This window comes from Heteronotia binoei, chromosome 6 (genome assembly GCF_032191835.1).
Source record: "Heteronotia binoei isolate CCM8104 ecotype False Entrance Well chromosome 6, APGP_CSIRO_Hbin_v1, whole genome shotgun sequence".
Classification (NCBI taxonomy): domain Eukaryota; kingdom Metazoa; phylum Chordata; class Lepidosauria; order Squamata; family Gekkonidae; genus Heteronotia; species Heteronotia binoei.
In genome coordinates, this window is record NC_083228.1 from 135351078 (window position 1) to 135368674 (window position 17597).

The window sequence follows — 17597 nt, forward strand, 5'->3', positions numbered from 1 at the left end:
AAAGTAGAATTGTTGCTCACAAGACTCTGCAGCTTAGAGGGAATATCGCTACCCATTGTGATCTACCTTGAAGGGAGATGGGAGTCCCTGAAGTTGGAGGAAAACGGTGTAGTTTCATTTGGAGTACTGTGTGCAATTCTGGTCACCGCACCTCGAAAAGGATATTATGGCATTGGGAAAAGTGCAGAAAAGGGCAACTAGAATGATTAAAGGTTTGGAACACTTTCTCTATGAAGAAAGGTTAAAACGCTTGGGGCTCTTTAGCTTGGAGAAACGTCGACTGCGGGGTGACATGAGAGAGGTTTACAAGATTATGCATGGGATGGAGAAAGGAGAGAAAGAAGTCCTTTTCTCCCTTTCTCACAATACAAGAACTCGTGGGCATTCGATGAAATTGCTGAGCAGTCAGGTTAGAATGGATAAAAGGAAGTACTTCTTCACCCAAAGGGTGATTAACATGTGGAATTCACTGCCACAGGAGGTCCATCAGTAGCTATTAGCCACAGTGTGTGTGTGTGTGTATATATATATTTGGCCACTGTGTGACACAGAGTGTACAGGATGGGCCACTGGCCTGATCCAACATGGCTTCTCTTATGTTCTTAAGGGGGGGAAATTTAAAAAAACCCTAACGATGCAATACAGGCACATAACTGTCAAAATAACATGTGCCAAAACCCCCTAAGTATGACGTGGCAGGCAAGAATCGTTCTCTTGGGTTGACCACTGGGTTTCTGCCACCCTTTGTGTGCCCAGCAAACAGCCAATGGTGCAGCACTGCTGACTATTTATTTCATTGAAATCTTGCCTTTCTCCTCTGCGGGGATCCAAATTGGATTCCATTGTTCTCCTCTCCTCCATTCTACCCTCGCAACAACCCTGTGAGGTGAGTTAGGCTGCGCGTGTGTAACTGGCCTAAGGCCCACCCAGCAAGCTTCCACGGCAGAGTGAAGATTTGAACCTGGGCTTCCCACATCCTAACCCGACACTTTTGGACTGTCATATCACAGAAAAGGGAAGAGAAGCCAGTCGCAAAAGCAGCGGAGCTACATTTTACACCCCTATCTGGCACGGGGGAGGCGGCAGAAAGCTGAGAAAAGGGGGACAAAGATGCTCTCAGCTCTGAAGACAGCTCCACAAGGACAGACTCTCATTGTGGGGACATGAAAAGCCAGGCCAAACAGGCCCAATCGGCTGCTCTTCGAGCCAATCACTGAACATGAGAGAAATGCATGCTGGGAGATGGAACCACTGAGGTGACAAGAAACCAGCCCCGGTGGGCCCTATCTGCTGTCCTCAAGCTGATTATGAACCACAACAGAGCGGTGCATGCTGGGACATGAGGTCACACTGAACCCCAAGGGCAGCTTATTTCTGTCGTGAGGAGACGGGGCTGCCCTCTCAAGGGGGGACCTTTCCCTCTCCCTGCTCAGCCGGCGCTGAAGAAGCACCTTGGCCTTTTCGAAGTCCAGGTCCTTGCCAATGGTGGTGAGGAGCCGGCACAAGCACTCCAGCGACTCCTCGTCGTGGTTCTTGAGCAGCTTCACCACGCAGTCGTGCATGATGGCCTCCGTCAGCATCTTCAGCTTGAAGAGCTCCCCGATGAACTTGATGTTGCCCAGGGAACGCCGCCGGGCCTTGTCCCGGGCATCGTCCAGCTCCTCCTTCAGGCGAGCTCTCTCTTCTGGCTACAGATGGAACAGCAAATCAGTTTTTAAAAAATATTCTGAACTAGCCCCCCCACATTCTGTGATTATTAAAAAGGGGGCAACGCCAGTGCAGCGGATGAGTTGGATGTGCCCCCTCACCCCTTAAAAAACACCAGCAGATCTCAGGCAACCGGTGAGAGACTCATACAGGCATTGGGGCCCTCACCAGCAAAGTGCTGATGTCACTTCCCATGCAACAGGAAATGATGTCAGCACACAGGTCTAGCATTCGAGCAAAACTCTATGGTTTCACCGCAGGAAGTGATGTCAGTGCGTCGAGACGGTGGCGTCACCGTCTTCCATTTCTCCCTTTTCTTCTGCCACCCAGCTGAACAGCAGCAGGCCTGGGGCAAGGACTCTCCTACTCCGGGGGGAACCCGGGAAGCCCTGACCTCAGCTAAGGCCCCGGAGAGCGACTGTCAATCAGGAGACCACGCTGGGCGGAGGATCGATGGGGGAAGGAGCTTGGCTTGCTCCTTCCTCCACTGAACAGATCAAATCATTTCATCCTCACGATCACCCCGGCAAAGGGGTCAAGCTGTGAAGGCTGAAAGGGCCTGAGATCGTCAAGTGAGCTTCACAGCTGAGCAGGAGTTTGAACCCAGGCCTCCCAGAGGCCAGCCTGGGACACTAATCAACGCAGTACACTGGCACCTCCTGCAACACATGACCCTCCTGAGACTTCTTTTCAAACCCAGAGGAATCCTGCGTCTGAAGGCTGACGTTTCAAGGGGAACACCAGATTATTTGTTAAAATATTTAAACCCCGCCTTTCCTTTTGGTCCCAGGTGGCTACCCTCTAGAGGGCACAAGCCTATTTCCCCCCCCCCCCCAAAACCAGATAACCGGGGTCAAGAGTTCACTACTGAGCATCCACACCTGAATTCATCTGCTTCCCAGAAATCAAAAAGAGTTCCATGTTTACCCATCTTGGTTGCTGTTTCTATCAGCCAAAGGTTTAAGGAGAGACCTTTGCTCTTGAGCTCCAGCCAAGCTCCACAGACAGTAAAGCTGCAACGATTTGCACAAGGGGGGGATGTGCCTTTATCAGAAATAATGGTCCATTTGGGGGAAGAAAAGCTAAGCGAAGAAGTGTAACACACCTGGATCATCTCGGTCTTCCCAAACTCAGTTCCTTGGCTAAGGCACCTAAGCCCAAAAGGATCCCTCCCCCCACCTAGGAATCAAACCGGAAGAGGTGAGGGCCCTGCGGGATCTTACTCAGTTCCGCAGGGCCTGTAAGACAACCCTCTTCCGGTTAGCCTACGCCTGACTGGATAAATGTAGCCTGCTAGACTGCTGTGTTTTATACTGTGTCGTTTAATGTTATAATGTTATAGTTTTTAGGTTTTTAAATGCTTAACTTTTAAATGTAATAACTTTGCTTTGTTTTATTGTTTTATCGTTTGTTGTGAGCCGCCCTGAGCCACTCTGTGGGAAGGGCGGGATATAAATTACGGAATAAAATAAATAAATAAAATAAATAAATAAACACCACTCACGCCAGCTGTGTCGTCCATCTCCTTCTGCTTCTTCTCGAAAATCTCGTCGTCGTCCTTGTCCTTCTCAAACTCTTTCTGGCACCGGTTCAGAAGGACCTTGCGGAAGTTGACCATCACGGTCGGTTTGTCAGTAGTGGGGACTTTCAGCTGCAGAGAGAGACGACTCACAATGAGAGAAGGAACGTCTGACGGCCTCCTCCCTGCTGACGGCCGCTCCGAAAACCACAACGCTCAGCTTGTCGCTCAGCTCTCCCCAACAGAGCAAGTGTCATCTGCGCTTCAGCCAAGGAGCCAAAATGGCTGCCCTCCTGCCAAAAGCCACGGAAATCCTGTACTGCAAGACAGAATTGCTAGGGCCAGTGGGTATCAAGGGTGGAACAGCGCCTGCAGTCCCACAATATGATCACCATCTTCAAGTCCTTGAAGGGCTGTCATATAGAGGATGGTGTGGAATTGTTTTCTGTGGCCCCGGAAGGTAGGACCAGAACCAGCAGGCTGAAATTACATCAAGAGAGTTTCGGGCTCAACATCAGAAAGAACTTCCTGATAGTTCAAGCGGTTCCTCAGTGGAACAGGCTTCCTAGGGAGGTGGTGGGCTCTCCTTCCTTGGAGGTTTTTAAACAGAGGCTAGATGGCCATCTGACAGCAATGAAGATCCTGTGAATTTAGGGGGAAGTGTTTGTGGGTTTAGAGCGGTTCCTCAGTGGAACAGGCTTCCTCCTTGGGAGGTGGTGGGCTCTCCTTCCTTGGAGGTTTTTAAACAGAGGCCAGATTGCCATCTGACAATGAAGATCCTGTGAATTTAGGGGGAGGTATTTGTCAGTTTCCTGCATTGTGCAGGGGGGTGGACTAGATGACCCCGGAGGTCCCTTCCAACTCTATGATTCTATGAATTCCTTTCTCAGAAGGCTTTATTTGCTCACACAAAGAAGGGGAGGGTGGCTTAAAACTGAGCAACGACAGGGGCAAGGGAGTTAAGCCTCAGGGAGTTTATTTATTCACATTTCTATCCCACGGGCTCAGGTCACGTCAGAGACGAAACAGTTGCAGAGGTGTAAGAAAGACCATAAAATCAAACAAATGAATTTGCAATCAAAACTCAATAATTAATAGTTTCAGGTGGCGTCCATTTTCAAAAACCTGTTCAGCGACTCAAATTCGTGCACGGCCGCACACACGAACCCCAACCGCCTTTCTCCCCAAGAAAGTCCAGACCTTCATACGCGAGCTGCGCGCCCAAGATTTCAGCCGAAATTTAAACACACAGGAGCGTAAAAGACCTCTGAAATACAGCGCTATCCTGGTTTAAGTATCTTTCATTTTATGTATCTTTTATTTTTATTTTATGTATCTTAAACGTTCCTCAAACAAAGGGAACTTTGGGCTCTTGAAAACTCATGGCCTGAAAATCTCGTTCATCTCTAAGGTGCTACTGCATCGGTTAGAGCAGTACAGCTACTCTCCGAAACCATCCGCTGCCAACTCAAATTCTGTCTGACGTTATCGCATAAACCCTCAATGATCTAATTCCGCCCTTTTCATTTATTAGGTGGCGCCTACACAGCTCACAGGCTTTTAAGTTATATATAAGATACGAAGCCAAAGCCCCTCTCCGAGCGCAACATCCCTACAGCCTCCAAAATACAATAGCTAACAGATTAACAACAAAGCTAAAATTACGAACTATTCTCAAGCAGGACGGAAGGGCTGAGGGCTCCAGAGCAATAGTCAGCATGGGTTTAAATAACGCACCCAGAGCCTCAGATATATATTTATGTCTGTGGAACTCCCAATTGTTATTGTTATTACTAGGTTCGTCTTTTTTGGGAAACTGTTTTATTCATGGTCTTGATATGTGTTCCAGCAGTCCATTATTATTACTCGCATCATTAATTTTTATATATATTTCAGGGCAAGAGACCAACCAGTTCCTCTGGAGGGCCAACAACAGGGCAGAGAGGCCAAGGCCTTCCCCTGATGTTGCCTCCTGGCTCTGGGATTCAGGAGGTTCCCCTCAGTCACAATGGTTAGTGCTTCTTGGGGCTCTTCAGCTTGGAGAAACGTCGACTGAGGGGTGACATGACAGAGGTTCACAAGATTATGCACGGGATAGAGAAGGCAGAGGAAGAAGTCCTTTTCTCACTTTCTCACAATATGAGAACTCGTGGGCATTCAATGAAACTGCTGAGCAGTCGGGTTAGAACGGATAAAAGGAAGTACTACTTCACCCAAAGGGTTCACACATGGAATTCGCTGTCACAGGAGGTGGTGGCGGCTACAAGCACAGACGCTTTCAAGAGGGGATCGGATCAACATATGGAGCAGAGGTCCATCAGTGGCATTAGCCATAGGGTATAGCTGGAGCTCTCCATCTGGGGCAAGTGATGCCCTGGTGCTTGGGGAGGGGAAGGGCTTCCAGTGTCCTGGCCCCACTAACGGACCTCCTGATGGCACCTGGGGTTTTTTATTGGGGGGGGGGGCACTCTGTGACACAGAGTGTTAGGACTGGATGGGCCCTGGCCTGATGGCTTCTCTTATGTTCTTATAGACTTAACCTGCATAAATCTGCATAAATTTCAAGCTGTTTATTCTTGCGGCCATCACTACATCCTCAGGCAGCAAATTCCACATTTTAATCCATCTTTGTAGAGAAGTATTTCATCGATGGGAGCACATTCAGCCAGTGCTGAAAGAACTGCACTGGCTACCTATTGTGTTTCAAGTCCGTTTCAAGGTGATGGTATTGACCTTTAAAGCCCTATATGATCGGGGGGCCTATCTATCTTCGGGATCGCCTTTCTCCACATGTTCCCCAGAGAGCACTGCATTCAGGGACGCAACATCTACTGTCCATCCCCGACCAAGGGAGGTCAGGCTGTGCTGTACACAGCCTAGGGCCTTCTCAGTGGCAGCACCTGAAATATGGAATGCACTCCCAGAGGCCGTAAGGGCCCTGCGGGACCTCTCTCAATTCTGCAGGGCCTGCAAAATTAAGTTATTCCGACAGGCCTTTGGCACTTAAACCGGGAGAGGACTGCCACCTACACTACTGAGATATTGGAACTGCTACGGGTTTAACTCAGTAAAGGACAAGACGACGACGAAGATGAAGATACTGGATTTATATCCTGCCCTCCACTCCAAAGAGAGCGGCTCACAATCTCCTTTACCTTCCCCACCCCCCACAACAGACACCCTGTGAGGTAGATGAAGATATTGGATTTATATCCCGCCCTCCACTCCGAAGAGTCTCAGAGCGGCTCACAATCTCCTTTAGCTTCCTCCCCCACAACAGACACCCTGTGAGGTAGATGAAGATATTGGATTTATATCCCGCCCTCCACTCCGAAGAGTCTCAGAGCGGCTCACAATCTCCTTTACCTTCCTCCCCCACAACAGACACCCTGTGAGGTAGATGAAGATATTGGATTTATATCCCGCCCTCCACTCCAAAGAGTCTCAGAGCAGCTCACAATCTCCTTTCCCTTCCTCCCCCACAACAGACACCCTGTGAGGTAGATGAAGATATTGGATTTATATCCTGCCCTCCACTCCGAAGAGTCTCAGAGTGGCTCACAATCTCCTTTCCCTTCCTCCCCCACAACAGACACCCTGTGAGGTAGATGAAGATATTGGATTTATATCCTGCCCTCCACTCCGAAGAGTCTCAGAGTGGCTCACAATCTCCTTTCCCTCCCTCCCCCACAACAGACACCCTGTGAGGTAGATGAAGATATTGGATTTATATCCTGCCCTCCACTCCGAAGAGTCTCAGAGCAGCTCACAATCTCCTTTCCCTTCCTCCCCCACAACAGACACCCTGTGAGGTAGATGAAGATATTGGATTTATATCCCGCCCTCCACTCCGAAGAGTCTCAGAGTGGCTCACAATCTCCTTTCCCTTCCTCCCCCACAACAGACACCCTGTGAGGTAGATGAAGATACTGGATTTATATCCCGCCCTCCACTCTGAAGAGTCTCAGAACGGCTCACAGAGTGGCTTCCCTGGGCATGTAAGAAAGGGCCACGAGAACTAAAAACTGATGCACCCCTTCCTGCCCTCCTTCTCACGATCTGCCTAATTCACAGGATCCGCATTGCTGTCAGATGGCCATCTAGCCTCTGTTTCAAAACCTCCAAGGAAAGAGAGCCCCCCACCTCCCGAGGAAGCCTGTTCCACTGAGGAACCGCTCTAACGGTCAGGAAGTTCTTCCTAACGTTTAGACGTAAACTCTTTTGATTCAATTTCAACCCGTCGGTTCTGGTCCGACCTTCTGGGGCCACAGAAAACAACTCCGCACCATCCTCTAGATGACAGCCATTCAAGTGCCTGAATACAGTGGCCGTGTCACCACTCAGTTGTCTCCTCTCCAGGCCAAACATACCCAGCATACTTCACCGAGTTGAAAGGGTAATCTAGTCCGTCCAACCCCCAGCACAACGCAGGACCTTTACAAATGCCTCCCCCTAATAGAGGTTTACAAGATTATGCGTGGGATGGAGAAAGCAGAGAAAGAAGTCCTTTTCTCCCTTTCTCACAATACGAGAACTCGTGGGCATTCGATGAAATTGCTGAGCAGTCGGGTTAGAACGGATAAAAGGAAGTACTTCTTCACCCAAAGGGTGATTATCGTGTGGAATTCACTGCCACAGGAGGTGGTGGCGGCTACAAGCATAGCCAGCTTCAAGAGGGGGTTAGATAAAAATATGGAGTAGAGGTCCATCAGTGGCTATTAGCCACAGTATGTGTGTGTGTATATATATATAATTTTTTTGGCCACTGTGTGACACAGAGTGTCGGACTGGATGGGCCATTGGCCTGATGCAACATGGCTTCTCTTATGTTCTAAGTTCACAGGATCCTCATTGCTGTCAGTGGTCAACCAGTACCTCTGTAGGGCCCAAGACCAGGACACAGAGGATGAGGTCTTCTCCTGATGTCACCTCCTGACACTGTAATTCACAGGTTGAGGTTCCTTTAGTCACCACGGCCAGTAGCTACTGATAGATGCGTCCCCCATGAATCTGTCTAATCCATTTTTAGTGCTGTCCGTAACAGCAAACTCCACATTGTAATCACTCCCTGTGTAAAGAAATATTTCCTTTCGTCCATCCTGAATCTACTGTCTATTAACTTCACAGGATGCTCTCGAGTTCTAGTATTTTTGGGAGAGGGAGAAAATATTCTTGGTCAACTCTCTCCACCAAACCGCTATCACCCCCCCCCCCCACTTAGTTGTCTCTTTGCTCAACTGAAAAGTTCCAGACTCTTCAGCCTTTCTTCATAAGGAAGATGCTACGACCCCCTAATTATCTTAATTGCCCTCCTCTGTAATTTTTCCAGCTCCGCGGCGTCCTTTTTGAGACACAGCAACCAGAACGGTACACAGTATTCCAAAATGAGCTTGCGTCATGTTTCTGTCCTTTTCGGGAAAGCGCTTCAGAGACTATCAAAGAAATCGCATTTTAGCTTTTAAAATTTAAAGCAAACACAGTAAGAGATACATCTGGTTTTTCTGTTCCTGATTTCATTGATGTATGCAGGGGTGGCCAACGGTAGCTCTCCAGATGTTTTTCTGTCTACAATTCCCATCAGCCCCAGCCATTGGCCATGCTGACTGGGGCTGATGGGAGTTGTAGGCAAAAAAAAACATCTGGAGAGCTACCGTTGGCCACCCCTGATGTATACAAGTCTTTTTGTGTCACTGAGATTTTTAAAACATTTAATCCTTCGAAAGCAATTCAATTTTATCTTAAATTAAAAATTGTTAAGGGATAGTGAGTGACCTCTGGTTTTGGCTTGACGAATGGAATAAAACTGCTGACCTCTTCAGCCAGCCAACCTGCTGAGACGGGACCAGGGCTTTTTTTGTAGCAGGAACTCCTTTGCATATTAGGCCACGCCCCCCCCGATGTAGCCAATCCTCCTGGGGCTTACAAAGAGCCCTGTAAGCTCTTGAAGGGCTACATCAGGAGGGCGTGGTCTAATATGCAAAGGAGTTCCTGCTACAAAAAAAGCCCTGGAGAGGACAGTCGTCTCAACACACGTCTGGTGGTTTAAAGGTTAACCTGCTGCTTTGAAACAGACAAAGAGCCTCTTAGTTTCCTTGCACTGGTTTTAGCAGGAATTCTTTCCCCACCAGAGGGATAAAAACAGGCTCTGCAATAGCAGCATTCAGCAACTGACCTACGCGATGCTGCTGTAGCCACTTCCCAAGGTCCTCTATAGCCCCCCCCTCCCTAAAGATGGCGAGGGGGAGACTGGGGGGGCTCAGCGCTCAGCACACTCACCCCCATAAGGCAACGGCACATGTTGGCATAGGCAACGGAGAAGTTTGGCTCGGAGATGGCCTTCTCGAAGATGAGGTCGATGACGCCCTTGAGGCGCTCCTCCGTATCGATGGACAGATCGGTGACCTGCTTCATCAGCTGCTGGAACATCTGCGGCGTCAGCTTGTTCAGAATGCTGCGCACGCGGCGGAATAGCTCCTGGGGAGAGAAAAGAGACGCCCGGGTCCCGTCAGCCGCTCCCTGTCTGCTCTGTTCTTGCCAGAGCAGGAACAGACAGCGGGACGGATGACAAGAGCATAGAATCTGTCCTCTCAAACAGGCTGGCCAGAAATGGACAGTTCCAAACGGCCCACGCAAGAGCAGCAGCAAAGACCAGGGGTGGCCAACGGTAGCTCTCCAGATGTTTTTTTTGCCTACAACTCCCATCAGCCCCAGCCAGCATGGCCAATGGCTGGGGCTGATGGGAGTTGTAGGCAAGAAAACATCTGGAGAGTTACCGTTGTCCACCCCTGGCATAGACAGCTCAAGGCAGGGCCTGGGATCGTTACAACAAGTGTCTGAACCACCACCACAAGTCAGAGGACAGCTGACCCAGAGCTCCATGAGTGGAGGGGCTACGGAATACAGCCTGGAATGTGCCTATCCCCTCTTCCTCTGAGAGAAATGAAAGGAAAACACCCTTCCCTCTGAAGGCAAGTCTGTCATTCCTTGCAGGGGCCTCCAAAGGGGCTTCTGAAACCTCTCGAGTCTCCAAAGGGGGAGGGGAAGGAAGTGGGAACTCTGCAGCGAGACGGCAGGAATGACAGCCTCCGTGCCAAACGCGTCCCGTCCAGCCCCTCACACCTGGATAGCCTGGGTGAGCCTGAACTTGTCAGATCTTGGAAGCAGGGTCAACGCTGGCAAATACCTGGATGGGAGACCTCCTTGGAATACCAGAGCCGGGGGCAAAGACAGGCTTCATTCAGCCACCTCCCTGAATATCCTCCAGGCCCCCAGTAGGGGTCAGTCGCCAGAGGTGCACGTACGCACATACTTACATGCATGCAAAAATACAACCACCACCACCCCGGGCCTGCATTCTGTCCTGGAGGTTTAGAAGGGGCAGGGGGAATGGAGCCCTTGCTTCCAGGGAGTAAAGGCAGGCACCTGTCTCTCACCCTGAGATGGGCACCTAGACAGAGGATAGGAGGGTCCCGGAACCTCAGTATTAAGATGATCATGAGCCCCCACAAAATATTGAAAGGAAAGGTCCCCTGTGCAAGCACCGAGTTGTTACTGACCCACGGAGTGACGTCGCATCAGGACATTTTCACGGCAGACTGTTTAAGGGGTGGTTTGCCATTGCCTTCCTCAGTCATCTACACTTCCCGCCGGGTACTCATTTTACCGACCTCGGAAGGATGGAAGGCTGAGTCAACCTGGAACCGGCTACCTGAACCCAGCTTCCGCCAGGATCGAACTCAGGTCATGAGCAGAGCATGGAACACAATACTGCAGCTAACCACTCTGCGCCAAGGGACGCTTCAAAATATGGAATGGCAGCCCTGTAAATGTCTTCTACCACAACAGCACTGGCGAACCAACATTCCATCAGAAGCAAAACACCAAACGTGAAGGTTTTTCAAAAATTTCTCCTCCCCTACCCATGACCTTCAGATATTAACAGCACTTTGGGTTGGGGCTTTGTTTGGCTAGAGACATTTATGGCATTTTTATCCCGCCCTCCTCCCTGCAAAGAGCTCATGGCGAGTCTCTCCTCCTCCATTTTATCTTCACAGCAGCCCTGTAAGGAAGGCTGGTTTGGGGGCGTGTGACTGGCTCAGGCAGCCCAGTGAGTTCTGTGGCCCAGCAGGGATTCAAATGGGAGAAGGAGATGAAGAAGATATTGGATTTATATCCCACCCTCCATTCTGAATCTCAGAGTCTCAGAGCGGCTCACAATCTCCTTTATCTCCCTCCCCCACAACAGACACCCTGTGAGGTGGGTGGGGCTGAGAGGACTCTCACAGCAGCTGCCCTTTCAAGGACAACCTCTGTCAGAGCTATGGCTGACCTAAGGCCATTCTCCCACCCAAGGCCTCTTTTCCCTCTATTGGCTGAGGCTCCTCCCCCTCCTGGTCCCCTGCGGAAGGAAGGAAAGAGCCAGAGCTTCCCTGAAGCAATCAAACCTGGTTCTCCCAGATAAGAGCCCTCACACTTGGCTCTCCAGATATTTTTTTGCCTACAACTCCCATCAGCCCCAGCCATTGGCCATGCTGGCTGGGGCTGATGGGAGTTATAGGCAAAAAAAAGATCTGGAGAGCCAACGTTCCTCACCCCTGCACTGTACCAAACTGGCTCTCGAAGGGGAGGGCTCTTACCAGCAGTGTTCCCTCTAAGCTGAATTAGTGAGCTAGTGCACAGTTTTTTAGCCTCCGGCTCATGCATTTTTGTCTTAACTCAGGAAAGATGGCCCCACAGCAAACTGATTGATGCAGCTGCTCACAACTTAAATGCCAGTAGTTCACAAAGAAGAATTTTTGCTCACAAGGCTCCGCAGCTCGGAGGGAGAGTTGCTCACTAGCGACGCTGCAACGTGCAGGGTTGGATCCCGCACAAAATCCCCACTTGTTGCTACAGCCCTTGCTGCGGCAGCGAACGGTCCTGAGTCCAGTGTACTTTATTTTATTTATTTTTTTATTTTATTCAATTTATATCCCACCCTACCCCACCGCCAGGCTCTCTCTATCGCACAGTAGAGCTACTGAGCCAAGCCTCTCTTCCTTCTATTGGCTGAGGCTCCTCCCCCTCCTCATCCCCTGGGGAAGGAAGGAAAGAGCCAGAACTTCCTTTGCAGAATTCCCTGAATCCCATGGGAGAAATACAATTTCTGCATGCACAAAATCTTGCGCTACCGATGTCCGGCACTCCCACGTACAGGGAGAGAGGCACGAGGGTGTTGCACACAATCTTGCGCAAGCGCAGCTGGGTCAGGTCCGCTCATGTTTCCGGATCCGCGCCATTAACGCATCCCACCACTGCACCGAGATGGCCTCAAAATCACGACTTCACATTATGGGCTGGACCCTGGATAGACTGGGGTTTCCCAACGTGATGCCCAGAGGCAAGCGGTGCCCACCAACACCCTTCCACGTGCCAAAAAAAACAGATGGGGTCATGGGGAGCTTTTGCCCGACAAGGCCTCTGACTGGCTGTGCAAATTTTTTAAAATGTTGTTCGGGCAGCAAGCTGCCACCACCGCACAAGGATCTTGCACTGTGCGACTGGAGGTACCCCCGCAGCCACCACTGCATGGATGGCTCCACCTCCCGCAGTAGCCTTTTTGTGGGTGTGCCCACCACATTTTATCAGAACTCCAAATGTGCCCACGGGCTGACAAGTCGGTTGTTTTAACTGGGGATGCAGGAAGAGGTCGGGGGCCTAGCAACGTTGGCCAAAGCTGGTCCCCCGCCCCCCCGTAACACCCTCTGGACCCAAAACCTAGCTGTAAAAGGTCAAGGTAGTCCCCTGTGCAAGCACCAGTCGTTTCCGACTCTGGGGTGACGTCGCTTTCATGTTTTCACGGCAGACCTTTTTTACAGGGTGGTTTGCCATTGCCTTCCCTGGTCATTACACTTTCCCCCCAGCAAGCTGGGGACTCATTTGACTGACTCGCAAGGATGGAAGGCGGAGTCAACCTGGAGCCGGCTACCTGAACCAGCTTCCGCCGGGATCGAACTCAGGTTGTGAGTAGAGCTTAGGACTGCAGTACTGCAGCTTTACCACTCTGCACCACGGGGCTCTTTCTTTCTAAAAAAAAGGTAAAGGTAGTCCCCTGTGCAAGCACCAGTCGCTTCCGACTCTGGGGTGACATTGCTTTCACAACATTTTCACAGCAGAGTTTTGACGGGGTGGTTTGCCATAGCCTTCCCCAGTCATCTACGCTTCCCCTCCAGCATGCTGGGGACTCCTTTGACCCACCTCGGAAGGATGGAAGGCTGAGGCAACCTGGAGCCAGCTACCTGAACCAGCTTCCCCTGGGATTGAACTCAGGTTGTGAGTAGAGCTTAGGACTGCAGTACTGCAGCTTTACCACTCTGCGCCACGGGGCTCTTTCTTTCTAAAAAAAAGGTAAAGGTAGTCCCCTGTGCAAGCACCAGTCGTTTTCGACTCTGGGGTAACGTTGCTTTCACGACGTTTTTACGGCAGACCTTTTTTACGGGGTGGTTTGCCATTGCTTTCCCCAGTTATCTACGCTTTCCCCCCAGCAAGCTGGGTCCTCATTTGACTGACTCGCAAGGATGGAAGGCGGAGTCAACCTGGAGCCAGCTACCTGAACCAGCTTCCGCTGGGATCGAACTCAGGTTGTGAGCAGAGAGTTCAGACTGCAGCTTCATCACTCTGCGCACCTAGCTGAGGATGACCACTAACGGCAGCACCGCTGGGTCTCCCCGAGACTCCTTCCTACCTGCGTTTTTATATTTTCGGGGTCCTCTGCTTCCGTTGCCCTCTTGCTGCTGGGCTTCCACGCCTTCTCGGCCTTGTTGAGCTTGACGTCTTCGTTCAGGGACACCGTGGCAATGATCTTCCGAGGCTCCTTCACGCGCAGGTTTTGCTGGGATCGGCGCTGTCCTGGACCCACGGGCTGCGTGGCGCAACGGGACAGGAGAGAAGCTGTTGCTGATGTTTCTGCTGTTCCACATTGCAAGCATTAAACCCCAGCGTGAGGCTTCTAAGCCACCCAGGGCTAGCTGCCCCATCACTTCCCGGAACACCCCACTCTGACCAATAGGGAAGCCCACAGAAAGTTAGCCCGGCCTGCTCAGATCCTCAGTTCCATCACAGAGCATCAGTGGCCCAGACACGATGGCACTAACAAAGAGTTCATCATGCAGGTCAAAAGCTGGGCGAGAAAACTCCCCGGCCCTCGTCAGCAGGCTTTGCGGTACTTACTGGACCACGGTTCGGTGGGGCCGGCCGGCCCAGATTGGCAAAGGAAGGCGTGAAGTCAGGCCCGCAGTTCATGTTGCTCAGGCGCGCGATATCCGGAGGCCGCAGGGGCGTTTTGTTTGCCTAAAGGGCCACGGGGAAGGGAGCCCAAAGGGGGGGGAAAGAGCAAACGTGTGGGATTGGAGAGAAAAGAACAGGGCAGCCCCTTCTCAGAGGGGCAATCTGCTTCTCAGCCCTGTCTTATTCAAAAGCGACACTTCAGTTTACTACTGACTGACAGCTCTCTTCTGCCTTTGGGAATTATATTGGCCTATTCACATACTAGAAGGGGAGGGACGGTGGCTCAGTGGTAGAGCATCTGCTTGGGAAGCAGAAGGTCCCAGGTTCAATCACCGGCATCTCCAAAAAAGGGTCCAGGCAAATAGGTGTGAAAAACCTCAGCTTGAGACCCTGGAGAGCCGCTGCCAGTCTGAGAAGACAATACTGACTTTGATGGACCAAGTGTCTGATTCAGTATAAGGCAGCTTCATATGTTCATATGTAAGAAGACCGCAGATTAATACCCCGGCCTTCTCTCTTTATCTTCTTCCCCAAGGTGAAGTGAGGTGGGTGGGGCTGAGAGGGCTCTCACAGCAGCTGCCCTGTCAGGGACAATTCCTGCGAGAGCTATGGCTGACCCAAGGCCATTCCAGCAGCTGCAAGTGGAGGAGCGAGGAATCAAACCCGGTTCTCCCAGATAAGAGTCTCACTGGCTATTACAGTGAAAGCACATACAATCCACGTGCAGTGTGCTTTAGACTGTTCTTTATATGTGTACTGAAGAATTCCCATGGTAACTGCAACTCCTGAACAGCTGAGAGGGTGATCAAAACTCTACATTAAACCCCAGTTTCATTTGTAAAGTGAATGCATGACGGTTCTTTCTTATGTATGTGCGCCGGTATGCAGATTTATAGCCCGCCCTTCTCTCTGAATCAGAGTCTGAGCGGCTGACAATCTCCTTTATCTTCCTCCCCCACAACAGACACCCTGTGAGGTGGGTGGGGCTGGAGAGGGCTCTCACAGCAGCTGCCCTTTCAAGGACAACCTCTGCCAGAGCTGTGGCTGACCCAAGGCCATCCCAGCAGCCGCAAGGGGAGGAGTGGGGAATCAAACCCGGTTCTCCCAGAGTCCGCACACTTAACCACGACACCAATCCGGCTCTCCCAGTGGGTAGCCGTATTAGTCTTAAGCAACAGAACAAAGTTTTTAGTTCAGGGACGTCTTTAAGACCAACAATGTTTTATTCTGGGTAAAAGCTCTCGTGCGCATGCACACTTCTTCAGATGCATCCGAAGAAGTCTGCATGCGCATGAGAACTTATACCCAGAATTACACTTTGTTGGTCTTAAAGGTGCCCTTGGACTCAAACTTTGTTCTGTGTGCATGCAGGCACATGTTGAATGAGCATTCACTGTCACCAGTGTTCTCTCTAAGCTGAGTTGGTGTGAGCTAGCGCACAGTTCTTTAGACTCCGGCTCATACAGTTTTGTCTTTGCTCCAAAAAAGGTGGCCCCGGAGCAAGCTAATCCATGCATTAGCTCACCATTTTAATGCTAGTAACTCACAAAGTAGAATTTTTGCTCACAAGACTCCACAGCTTAGAGGGAGTAGTGACTTTCACTTGTGTTATGCATGGGATAGAGAAGGCAGAGAAAGAAGTACTTTTCTCCCTTTCTCACCATACAAGGACTTGTGGGCACGCAATGAAATCGCTGAGCAGTCGGGTTAGAATGGATAAAAGGAAGTACTTCTTCACCCAAAGGGTGATTAACACATTGAATTCACTGCCGCAGGAGGTGGCGGCGGCTACATGCAGAGAGAGCTTCAAGACGGGATTGGATCAATATCTGGAGCAGAGGTCCATCAGTGGCTATTAGCCACAGTGCATTGTTGGAATGCTCTGTCAGGGGCAGTGATGCTCTGTATTCTTGGTGCCTTGGGGGGGGGGGAACACAGTGGGAGGGCTTCTAGTATCCTGGCCCCACTAGTGGACCTCCTGATGGCACCTGGGGTTTTTTGGCCACTGTGTGACACAAGAGTGTTGGACTGGATGGGCCATTGGCCTGATCCAACATGGCTTCTCTTATGTTCTTATGTCTGGGGCAGTGATGGTCTGTATTCTTGGTGCTTTGGGAGGACCACAGTGGGAGTGCTTCTAGTGTCCTGGCCCCACTGATGGACCTCCTGATAGCACCTGGGGTTTTTTGGCCACTGTGTGACACAGAGTGTTGGACTGGATGGGCCATTGGCCTGATACAACATGGCTTCTCTTATGTTCTTATGTCTGGGGCAGTGATGGTCTGTATTCTTGGTGCTCGGGGGGGAACCACAGTGGGAGGGCTGCTAGTGTCCTGGCCCCACTGATGGACCTCCTGATGGCACCTGGGGTTTTTTGGCCACTGTGTGACACAAGAGTGTTGGACTGGATGGGCCATTGGCCTGATCCAACATGGCTTCTCTTATGTTCTTATGCAAACATGGCTGGTGTACCTTTACACATAGACACCGAACACTCTAAAATCATGTTTACAGCTCATCCTTGGATCCTGGCATTCCCGGGGTATGTGTGTGTGTTTGTGTAAGGAAAGTTTTAAAAGTGCCGCTCCCGGCAAGGGAGCACTGACCTTCTCTAGCACCACGTCGCTGATATGGGGCAAGCCCTCGGGCTTCTGCATGCTCGCAAAGATGAACTGGAAGCCCAGCAGGAACTCCCGGTCGTACCGTTTCTTCTCTTCGGGATTCAGGGGCTTCCATTGCTCTGTGAAAGGGAGGAAGAGGAAGAGCGCCCGGCTGAAGATACAACGGCCCGTTCGTTCAGTCTTAACACGGTCAGAAAAAAACTTACAAAAGCCAAAAAACCCACAAAGCTAAAATACTTATTTTATTTCTTTACTTTCCGTTTGTATCCCGCCCATTCCGAACAGACTCAGGGCGGCTAACAAACATAAAAGCCAACGTCTCAATTTCAAATCTAAAACAATAGGACAGCCGGTTATAATTTAAAACAAAGCATTGGTGCTATACGGAGCATACGGTTAATTTGTTGGCGATCCTTCTGGTGGAGTTGCCCAGAAGCATAAAAGCGGCAGCCTTCTCCCCTAGTTATAGCCCTGTTTAAAAAGTT

The 17597-nt window shown here is 50.6% G+C and overlaps 1 protein-coding gene and 1 non-coding gene across 10 annotated transcripts in view; both read right to left on the bottom strand.

Moving 5' to 3' along the window:
* Positions 1-17597, bottom strand: part of EIF4G1 (eukaryotic translation initiation factor 4 gamma 1) — a 158111-nt gene that overhangs the window by 29255 nt on the left and 111259 nt on the right. For all 9 annotated transcript variants that reach the window (XM_060242603.1, XM_060242602.1, XM_060242600.1 and 6 more), the window contains 6 exons: positions 17098-17231; positions 14435-14554; positions 13950-14126; positions 9503-9700; positions 3212-3358; positions 1452-1688 (listed from right to left, as the gene is read on the bottom strand). In XM_060242603.1, the coding sequence (XP_060098586.1) occupies positions 1452-1688; positions 3212-3358; positions 9503-9700; positions 13950-14126; positions 14435-14554; positions 17098-17231 (1013 nt within the window). The remainder of the gene's footprint in view (positions 1-1451; positions 1689-3211; positions 3359-9502; positions 9701-13949; positions 14127-14434; positions 14555-17097; positions 17232-17597) is intronic.
* On the bottom strand, positions 14300-14376 carry LOC132574551 (small nucleolar RNA SNORD66). The gene has a single exon (XR_009555629.1). It is a non-coding gene; the product is annotated as a small nucleolar RNA SNORD66 (small nucleolar RNA).